The sequence below is a fragment of the Pundamilia nyererei genome, unplaced genomic scaffold (assembly GCF_000239375.1).
Source record: "Pundamilia nyererei isolate P.nyererei 1_Seehausen unplaced genomic scaffold, PunNye1.0 scaffold00340, whole genome shotgun sequence".
NCBI classification, from domain to species: Eukaryota; Metazoa; Chordata; class Actinopteri; order Cichliformes; family Cichlidae; genus Pundamilia; species Pundamilia nyererei.
Genome location: NW_005187741.1, coordinates 250151 through 261773, shown reverse-complemented (window position 1 = coordinate 261773; position 11623 = coordinate 250151). Strand labels below are relative to the sequence as shown.

The 11623-nt window shown below is 39.8% G+C and overlaps 1 protein-coding gene across 1 annotated transcript in view; it reads right to left on the bottom strand.

Moving 5' to 3' along the window:
- Positions 1–6421: 6421 nt before the first annotated feature.
- LOC102205225 (venom phosphodiesterase 1) overlaps positions 6422–11623 on the bottom strand; it is a 48213-nt gene continuing 43011 nt past the window's right edge. The window contains exons 24-25 of the mRNA XM_005752047.1: positions 8296–8452; positions 6422–6801 (exon numbers count right to left, since the gene is read on the bottom strand). Coding sequence (XP_005752104.1) covers positions 6628–6801; positions 8296–8452 — 331 coding nt within the window. The 3' untranslated portion in view covers positions 6422–6627. The remainder of the gene's footprint in view (positions 6802–8295; positions 8453–11623) is intronic.

Here is an 11623-nt window from a genome sequence, read left to right as displayed (position 1 = left end):
TGTTGTGATTTGGCGCTATATAAATAAAATTGAATTGAATTGGATGAGACCCTCATTCCCTCAGTCACAACAATGAAAAGAGTTTTATTTATTTTTTGGTTGATATTCTTTCTCCATTTAAACGAAACAAAAAAAAACTTGTCCCCCAGCTAATCCGGGCGAACATCAAGACGTTCCCGGTATTCCAGTCAGTCCCGACAGTTCTTATGGTATGTGGCTTCAAATCTCCCAGTTGGTGACAGTGAAAGCATTAATCACTAGTCTCTGTAACAAGACTTCAGAAACCAGTGGATGATGTCACAGGAGCTCCATTCATCTTTGTAAGTGCCAGACCTGCGTAAATGAACCACAAATCCCGCATGAGTCTTGTTTTTCTTAGCCTCCTCACCAACAACTAATAATCCTGAGAAAACAGATACTTCCCCACTGAATGTTGATTTAGAAACAAATCTGTTTGTCTTCTCCATGGTTAAGTAATCCACTTCGTACAGCTGCATGCCCTCTTCTCTCTGTCACCGGCTTGGGAAAAATAAACAAATGAATTTATTCTCTGTTTTTGACTACGGCTTGTTCCTAAGGGAAGGATTTCCATCACAATCACTGTCTTGCGTTCACTCGCTGAAGATGATTTCATGCGTTACCATAGTTGCAGCTATTTCTAACTACACCAGGTTTCCTGGGCTCTGTGACAGAAAGAAGCTGTAAATTCTGACTTCACTGAGTTTCCCATGTTAGAATTGAATCATTTCAATCAACTCACCCTGTTGAAAAAACAACCAGTGGCAGTTTCATACTAGGAGTCATGATGGCAATGGATAAATAATGAAGAGTGGTTGTTTTTGGTCATCTTTTGTTTAGTAATCCCTAATTTAATGAATGAATTCATTTACATTTGAGCTCCAAACCAAACTGTTCGCCTGTAACCTGACAGGGTCAATGCAGGTTGCAGCAGGTGAAAACAAAGAGATGAGACAGAGATGACTTAATAACATGTGGTGTTTAAACCTGCTTGCGGCGGAGGCGGGGCCCCGGGCGCGGCTGCAGGGGAGGAGTGGTGCAGTGGGCTCAACGGGGCGGTACGGGAGACGCCGGTAAGAACAGCGGATGGTGATTATGGACTGACGATGGTTTTCCCTCCCCTGTTTTATAGTGAGACGGAGAGCAGTGGCGAGAGGAAAACGACACACGTCAGCTGGGAACGAGCTGTCAGTCTATGTGAAAAAGCACAACCTGTGAAACGTGTGGATAGATATGGAACTTGGCAATAACAACCTGTGTGTGCCTCGTATTTTCCACACTGCTAAAGGTGAGTTGTGTTATTTTGCAGGAGAAATACATTTTCAGAGGACTCGGATGCAGAAATAAACTTAAAACTAACCTTAAATTAAAGCAGGAAGCCAAAGTCTACAGTATTACAAACAAAAAAGACGAGAATATTTGAAAATAGTAGATATATTAGATAACAGACATTCAAAACATGTAGGGAGATACACAAGTGTAAACCAAATCCTAAGTAGGAAGGTGACATACAGGAAGGGAAAATGCTAACAAAGACTGAAGAGAGCAAAAATGGAGTAATCTGGGCGAAAGGAAACACCTGGAAGACGAGAAGCAGCTGAAACAGCTAATTAAGCTGGTGACAAAGGAAATAAAGTCCAACACAGAAGACAAGAGGTTATCTAAATGATTCTGCTGGAGGTTTCTTCCTGTTGAAAAAGAGTTTCTCCTTTCCGCTGTCCCAAGAGCAATGAGGCAACTCATGGGAGGATGAGTGATTGCTGGCGTTTTTCTCTATCATAATAGGATCCTTACTCTATAACCTAAGGCAAACTGATGTGGCTGTTGCTGTGACAACGCCAAAAAAGGAGCTTTGGACCTGTTTCTGAATATTCCTGTAATTACTGAGGGTGTGATGTTGTATTTTGACTTTGTATAGACTCTTTGTAAGGACACTTGCATGTTGTCATGGTGTATTTAGCTAAACAGTACACTTAAAGTCTAAACTGTATGAGTGGCTTAAAGGTAATGAGATAGAAAACAGTCTTTCCCAGAAAGAAACCTAAGAAACACTACTTAAGAAAAATGATTGCAAATGTGAGACGTTGTTTATAGGCCACTGAGTCAAAAGGATTCAGCATTCGGTAAAAACTAATGCCTCAAGAATTAGAATAGAGTAGAAGACAATGTGATAAGCATTTTTCTCCTATATTAAATCCAGAATTAAAATTTAAATCCTGCTCCTCGCACACAAGGTCTCAAATAGTCAGGTCCCATCTTATGACCTTATACTAGCATATCACCCAAAAAGAGCGCTCTCCTACTGCTGGCTGGTGGATGCTATTTTATTTAAAAGAAGTATAGGAGGCAGTGCTCAGCTTACAGGCCCGTCTTCTCTGGAACGAGCTCCCAGTTTAACCCTTTAAGACCTACCATAGAACCAAGTCCGCCAGAGCTTATATTATATTTTTACCTGCTGTGGAGCCATTTTTGGGAGCATTTCAAGTTGCTATACATCAATACAACCATTATAGCCCAGATTCTAATAATATGTATTCATTAAGTGCATAGTAATTACATAAATTGCAAAAAAGTGCAATAAACTACAAAAAAATTGAAAATCGTTTTTGCTTTTTTAACATATATTTGTAGTTAGACAAATTTAGGAGGCTTATCCCTCAAAACTGTAAATACAAAAAAGTTGCACAAAATAGGAAAGTTATTTTGAGTGTCTTCATAGTTTTATTTTTGAAATACACCAATTTTTATACACAGGCAGGAAAAACGAAAATAAATACTATAGTGCAAATTTGCAAAAAAGTAGCATATGCATCAAAATAAACTATTTCCAGCAGTGCAATATGAGTCCTCAGCATCCCAGAAACGACACAGAAAGTCATAAAGTCAAAGATAACTTTTAAAAACACCAGTATAGGCCCTGAGGCCCTGATGGTAAAAAAGACTACATTTCAGCGAAAATGACGTCACTTCCGGTTTCGGGCAGGTAATGGCGGAAATGCAAAAGTTCGCGCTGACGTCTATTCCAAGTAGGAAGTGTTATGAACAGCTGATCGGACCGGCAAAGCGCGTTTCTGGAATATTATGTTTTTGTTCCTGCAAGCGCTTTTTATGCAGTTTTTGCAAAGCTTTATGTGGAAGGAAACCGTGACCGAGGACAAGCTGATGGCATAAGATGTAAGTACAACTCCTCCAGTTTCATATGCAAAAAAAAAATTTTTCGCTAGCTTACGTGGTTGCAGAGCTACCGGGATTTAAAAATAGTTACACAAAACAGAGCGTGCCCGCTCCGATCGGCTCTAAAGGGTTAAACTTGTGAGACAGACACCCAATCTAATTACAAGATTGGGCTTAAAATGTTCTTTTTTAACAAAGCTAATATTTAGAGATGGATAGTGACCCTGAAGTCTTCCTAAGTTATGCTGCAATACACTTAGGCTGCAAATGCTTGAGCGTTTGTCCTTCTCTCACCACCTTTCACCCACCATGTGTTTATAGCACGATCTGATATCGCCGTGTTGTTGTTGATCCTGGAACAACATAGTAAATGTTGTTCCAGGATCAACATTGCAGGTGACCAATCAAAAGGTTGTGATGTCATACTTTTGCGACTTCAGGAAAAAACGCCGTAAAACAAAAAACCGTACTTAAGCTGCGAGAAACCGCCTCTGTCCGCCGATCAACGGACCTTGACATAACTGTTGTTGTGATTTGACACTATATGCCATATTTTCTGCACTATAAGGCACATTTAAAATCCTTTAATTTTCTCAAAAATTGACAGTGCACTTATGCCTTATGTATTCATTCTGGTTGTGCTTACTGACCTCGAACAGATTTTATGTGGTACACAGCACTCAAAAATCTGTCAAAAAATGTTTTAGTATGACTTGGGTGAGCTATGGAGCCGCACCGCTTGAGGGATTGTCGGAGCATTACGGCTGCCGTAGTCAGGAGCCTTGTGGAGTAATCTGGGCCCTAAAGTCCGTCCAGCCCAGATCCCAAAGTCAAACGAACACTGCGGCATCACTGAGAGCAGTTAGCAGGAAGTTAGCTCGCTAGTTTCCAGCTAAACATGATATAGCATGTTCTGACTGAGAGATTTCTAGAAAAATTCAAATGTACAGCTCTGCTATCACTTCCAACACAAATGAAGACAGAAAACTAAACAGCAGTGATGTTTGTAGGGTTACTGAAGTTGGGATAGCTGGTATATAATTATGTGCTACGTGATAGCTAGCGACACAGGCTTGGCTTCTAGAAATCGGGCAGCGACTAAATACAAAAAAATTCCATCCAAATATTAAAGACAATCAATTTTGAGCCACAGTGTAACTGTTAAACGTTAGCACATAGGTGTCAAACTCTGGCCAGCCTAATTACATTTGGCCCGCGAAGCCATACCAAATTACTAGAGCTGGCCTGCTGGCATTATACAGCTAATATATATATCGTTTAGTATTAAGCTTTGCTTGTTCCATATTCAGTCTTTCAGCAAAACCTGTTTGAGTCCATAAGAGAAGATTCATTCTTATATCTGGAGGAAGATTTTTTTTTTTTCAATAAATATTAATGTTAGGCTGCGACTTTGTTCCAGTTTTGAATTTTGGCCCACTGTGTATTTAACCTCCTTTTTCATCTTGTTGAACTTATTTAACCAAAAATAAATCAGGTCATTTGAGCTCCCTTCGAATCCTAGCTGAACATCTAAATCATAGAATCAGAGGTGATGAAAGAAGAGGTGCAAGTTAGGATCTGAGGTTATTGATCCCGTGGTTTTTAGATCCACCTATGGAGACGGTATAGTTTTGCTCCAAAATCTTTCCTCTCGTCTTACTTTTAAGACAAACTTTGTTTAATCTCACAAAAATCACAAATTTTAAATATAAACAACATTACAAGAATAATCCATAAATATTATGTGTACAGTATTCGATCACTCTGGGATTGTAAATGAATACATTAATTTAAAATGTTACACAACATTTTACTGTTCTCGAAGCATGCTTGCATAACGATATGGCTTTTTTACTGGCAAAAGGCTCTCGGGACTCAGGGAAGTGTCACCGCGGCATCATTTTACCTTGTCCACTGTAATTTTCTTTCAAAGGTGCTTGTGCTTTTGTAAATTGCTATTTTACTGCACGAGTCATTCAGTGACTACTTTCATTTTTACTTGCAGTCTTATTCACACATTCACAGAGCTGTAGAGTAATCCATCTTCCAGAGAAATCCAGTGTGATGACAGTAGCACTGCTTCAACGGCAATAACAATAATGACCACCACACAGGTGACTGTTGATGTACGCTATACCAGTAAAGGTTATTTCAAGTCACTCCTCCACACATTACTGCCCTTCACTAGAAGACTGTCCTTGTACTTTTGAGAACAGCTTATAAGTCTGTGAGCAGGAAATTACCCTGTGTCAGGACTGACGAAGAGTGGAATTTGGATGAGCCCTTCAGGCAGAATACCCTTTCATTTTGATGTAGCAGGCGAATAAACATCCAAACCAAGAGAACTGTAATGTGTCATCAGCAAGGGACCGGGCTCCAGAGTTTTTATCCTGAACACCATTTTTATCCATTCTGCAGTTTTTGGCCCACAAATACAGTGAATAACTTTATTTTTACTTGTGTGATTTTTCCTCTTGCTAGACCACTAATCACATGCTTGCCCTGAGCCAAACATTTAAAAATGTTGTGAGCATCAGCAGCAAAATGTTCATGCTGTGGTTGTGTTTCCTATAGAATTTGGTGCAAGTTGGACATGTGTGGTATTCGAGGTGTGTCACAGTAAGGGTTTTGTCTCTGAATCAAAAATGCTGTTTGTGCTAGTAGATAATGTGTCATCTTCTCCATTGCTGTTATTCTCTTCCAAACGGTTGAGGCAGACTGTGACCCACCCATGAAAGGTTACTGAGAGGACTTATGACTTGCACCCTTGTTGGATTTTTACTCACATATACTTACATATTTGCAAAAATATCTCTACTTCTATCCCAGAGTGTGGAAACACAGGTGTCCTGTGTGAAACTTTAAATTGAACGTCTTTAATTTTAATTAAAGACTCAGACTTAATTTAATTTTTTCCATCCCACATTTATGAGTAAAAAGTCTGAGTTTTTTAGTCTCCTTTTTCAGTGGAGGCAGAACAAGTCACTTGGATGAGCAATGGAAGGTTTCTCGCACTGAAAACTTCCAGATCAACAGAACCACCTTCGTGGGGGATTTCTCTGCCTGAATGACTGAGTAGGCAGTCAGTTTATCTAATAACAAACCCAAAATCTCTGCGACAGGAGAGAATATATGTAATACTGTATATTATAAATAACTTCTTTTAGGATCAGTATGGATGTTTTTTTTTCTGTTTTGAGAAGACCACATGACAATGTTAATTCCTTCAACTTCTACTTTATTCATTGACGAACTGATGAATGAGGAATTTCTGAAAACTTGGGAAATAATGATTCACAATAGCAACTGGAATAAACAACAACTAAATTAAGAGCTGACAAATAAAAGTAAATAAATAATGTTGCTTGGAATGTATACCCTCAGACCAGTGCTACCAGTGTCATGACATAATTAAAGGAGTGCTTATGGATTATTTTATTGTTTTCTGTAAATGGCTGCTGTGGGGCGGGTCTTCACCCTCAGCAGCTCTGGGACTGGTCGGTTGCTACCCTGGTAAAAGTCCAGCCCTGTGAGCCACTCAACATCCCTGACTCGTGCCTGGTGGAACCACATGTGATCTTCAACCCACTGAGATTCTGCTTCTGTACTCTGTGGAAGGAAAAAGGCAAAACAATTAAAAATCATAACTTTGTATGGATGCCATTCACCATGTTTATGAACAGTGGAACTGTTTTGAATATTGTTTGCGGTAGCTGTGTACCAGCTGTCTCAACAGAGCGTTTTTGCAGCTATACAAGTTGATTAAAGCTTAGTGAGCCATGATGACGATGGACATCTTTGGCAACAATGTCTTATATCTTCATTAATTTATTATGGTAATTGATCAGCATTATTTTACTGTATTGAATTAAAAGAAAGTACTTAGTACTTTCAAGCTATTTAGAGGGTTGAGTGTTTTGGACACTTCTGGGTTCATTCAGTCATCATTCAGTCATTTTTTTGACAACAATCTCAGAGTAGGTTTCTGTGTTCATGGTCCATAGCTAGTGGGTTTTCAAAATAATTCAACATAAATCGAATGAATATGACTTGTCAGTAAAAAGTACATCCACACAACTTGGGAGCATTTCTGCCAATACAACAAACAAATAGTTTCTATTATCTTTGGGAGATAAAAGCTTGTAACACATTATGTTATTCCATCACAAAGTCCCTCACTCCTCCGAGGCGCAAGACCTGCTTGACCTCATATTAGCCAGCTAACTAGCATAAAGGAATATTTAAGCCAGTTCTTGATATTTAGCTAATTTTGGACTCTGAACAGCTGGAATCAAACATCTGTCTGATGTGTGTTCTTGTTTCTTTTTTCAGTACATCTGATTAACGTGAGCTACTTCCTGCTTCTCTTTCTCATCAAGGGATCGCCTCAAAAGGTAGAGCTGCATATTTCACTAGGCAGATTTTTAAGTCGAGGCATTTTAGGTCTTTTGCCCGTCAGGCAAATATGTAAACCACTACATTACAGTATGTCTGACTTATGTAATCCAGTTTACCCTCTTATTCTTCTACCTTTCCTGCACCAGGGTACGTTATTTGAAACACTGTATATGTCTTACATTATATAACAAATCCATGTACAAAACATTAAAAATATACTTATATGTGACTATACTTTAGTTTATCAGAGAAACACACATTGAGTGTTATATAAGGGTTATTTCATGGCAAACAATGTGATATTTTGTCCTGCAGCAGGAAATGTGGGAGCGAACAACAGTTTCCTGGTATCTTGGCCAAAACTGGTAAATGTTTATAAATGGAAACGATTGAAGAAGAAGAAAAAAAACAAGGAAGAAAAGGGAACTAAAACCCCCCAAAAAAGTCAATAAGTTTCAACCTGCTGCAACCATGCTCTCAGTCTACAAATAGACATGAATTGTATTGCCATAGCAAAGTGTTATCGCTACATGGGAACAGAAGACAATGGAGCCTTGTGAATGGGTTGAGTGAGGAATAGTAGACTATCATTCGGAGTCAGTTTCACATTGAGCAATACAAAGTGTTTTAGTCATTTTTCAGGCTGTGGTCACTCAAAGTGAGTACTGTTTTTTCTTTGAAAAACTATGACATCAGGACACTTACTTTGCAACTTTCCAGGTTGTTAGCTCTGTGAGGGAGGAGGAAGGATACAGTCTGCAGCTCGCTGTCACAGGAAGTCACGCTTTGAGCAGAGTCCCTGCAGCTGGTCAACACAATAAAGTAGTGCGTGGGGATGGAGATGTTTGTACCAGGAAGAAACCTAGAGTCCCACAGAAATGCACACAGTCATTAGCAAGCTGATTTTCTAACAGTCACTGTTGACCTTAGCAGTGTGACACAGAAGAGCTCTGTTGTTGCAGATGTGGTGGTCACACAGGATTACTGAAATCCATTTAAATTACAGTTGAACTCCTGGTCTCAGATACAAGCCTGATCTATGAACAACAAACACAAAATCCTACTGCAGAACGAGTAGATGGTGTTACTGTAAGAAAACTTATTAGGCCGTCAGGTGCTTACTGTATGTAGTCCACTGCAATATACGCTATGTTTGCAGTTTTATCCTAAGTTACATATAATGTAACTTTAAGTTACATTATATGTAACTCATGGTTATGCTATTTCTAAGTTACTGATGCTTTTGGAAATTAATTTCCGAGTCACTGAAAATATTGACATGTATATTATAGATCAAAAGATGAAGAATGATAAGTCATAAGGAAAAAATAAAATAGATCAAAGAAGAAGCTGTGTTACTTTTACTGTCATTTTCATTTGTTGTGACTGTTTAATTAAGTCTATTATTTTTTATGGCCCCGCCCCTCCCTGAGCCTGGTTCTGCTGGAGGTTTCTTCCTGTTAAAAGGGAGTTTTTCCTTCCCACTGTCGCCAAAGTGCTGCTCATAGGGGGTCATAGGATTGTTGGGTTTTTCTCTGCATGTATTATTGTAGCGTCTACCTTACAATATAAAGCACCTTGAGGTGACTGTTGTTGTGATTTGGCGCTGTATAAATAAAATTGAATTGATTTATTTATTTACACCTAAACTATAACTAAACGTGGTTGTAGCTTTAGTTGCCACGACAACACCCATTAGTTTGTGAAGTCATTTTGAAGCCTCGTTAGCATTTAGGGTGCTGTCATGTCAGTTTGGAATGCTAAGCTATCAACTTATTACCATTTCTTAGATGCCTGAAAATGCTCTGAAAGCCAGCTACACCAAAAGCACGTCTTTAATAAACTCCAGTAGGCACAGCCATACACATATGGGGGGCAGGTGCTCAAGCTTAAAAAATGCACAAATTAACATAAATAAATAAATACATAAGTTGAACATAGCAGCACTGTTTTTTCCTTTGCAGCAAGTCAGTGTAGAGTGCCCGAACACCAGAACGATGGACGGATGATGGATGGAAAAACAAATACTTTACTGTTATGATCTATCAGGGTGGGTTTTATCTCATTTAACCTATTACCCATAAGCAAGAAAAGAAACATTGTTTGAAAAAACATTTTCCCAGCTTCTGAATTACCACCAGCACGTTATCAATGCCCAGGATCAGTCAACCGACAGAACAGAAGCTCTGCTCTGTGGTTTCCTTATCAAGCCGTCTTTGTTATATCCATCCCATATGGTGTCTGAGTCAAGTCTGTATTTTGTGGTGTCACACTCTCCTACAAGATCACATCACCACACGGTGATTGTCAGACCTCCTTTGTTACATGCTCGTATTAGTGTTCTTCAGTCTTTAACTGATATTGTCTCTGACCTCTCCAGTTATGAGTGTGGATTTCATCTTGGAACCCTGCTTGTGTGGAACTCATCTAACCTGAGGACCGTGGGATCATCTGGCTGCTCTTACCAGCTCCGGTGTGTCTTCCTTGAAAGGAAAGGACTTATTTGTTCTATTCTTATTTGCAGATTCTCCGTCTGGATTCCCATTTGGAAATTCACATTCCACCAAAGTTTTTCTGTGTGCCTCCAACAAATGAGACTGTTGCAGTCAAGAACAACAATCACGGATTCTTCTCACCTGGACCTCAGTTAACAGTATCGATCTTCACAGGCAGAGCTGATGTGTCTCCCTCTACTGAAACCACTCATCCCTTTCAGTTACTATTTGCTTTTGCCTGCCTTTCAATGAACCAAGGTTTATCAGGTAAGACCCACACCGAGAGCATTTCAGGAACATTTAAAATATTTTATTCAAGTATCTTTGATTCCAGCTGTTCAGCTATTTGGCCACAAAGAAGAAAAGCGAACATGGCAGCAGCCAAACTGCTAACATTGAGCCTTGATTTCATCGTTATGTGACTTTAGTTTTACTGCATTTGAAACATTTTGATAATTTTTTAGATGCTCATTTTTTTTGTTCTTGTTTTTTTGTTTAAGTCCTATGTTTCATCCCCTATTGATATAACTGTATATTTGCCTTAACCCTTCTGTTATGCTGCGGGTTCAATTGACCCATTTTAAATGTGAAAAATCAAAAAAAAAAGAAAAAAAAGTGGCAAAACTTTCTGCAGAAAACATAATAAGAACAGTGCCAGGGCCGACCAGGGTGGCAGTGACCCGCGTGACAGACATCAAGTCAGACATCATTTGGGGGAGAAGTGGAAAGAGTTAGATAAAATGCATTTACATTCATATTTGGGAGTCCTCGTCCTGGCCGGGGTCTATAAATCAAAGGATGAATCAACAGCCAGTCTGTGGGATGCAGAGACAGGCAGCGCTATATTTTGTGCCACAATGTCTCTGGAGACTTTTCACATTCTCTCCAGAGTAATCCGATTTGATAATCGAGAGACGAGGGCTGTCAGACGGGAGCGAGACAAGCTGGCGGCTGTTAGGACAGTGTGGGACCAGTGGATAGAGCAACTTCCCCTACTCTATAACTCAGGCCCCAATGTCACAGTGGATGAAAGGCTAGTGGGATTCAGAGGTCGGTGCCCATTTAGGCAATATGGCTTCCAAACCAGCCAAATATGGCATAAAAATCTGGGCAGCATGTGATGCAGACACCAGCTATGCACTGGAAATGCAAGTTTACACTGGAAAGCTGGTTGGAGGAGCCCCAGAGAAGAATCAGGGCTCAAGGGTTGTGCTAGATATGGTACAAGGTCTCACAACATAACCTGTGTTTTTTCACAAGCTACAGCTTAGGTCAGGAGCTTCCAAAGAGAAAACTCACGATGGTTGGAACAGTCCGAAAGAACAGGCTGAACTCCCTGCTGAGCTGCTGGTAACCAGGAACAGGGTCCCTCAGTCTTCCATATTTGCCTTCAGAGACACTACAGCGCTGGTGTCCTATTGCCCCAGAAAGGGGAAAAATGTTGTGCTCATGAGCACTTTGCACAAAAAAGCTAAAATCAGCACACGAGAGGACCAAACGCCAACTATGATCCTGGACCACAATGCGTTACTTGTAAC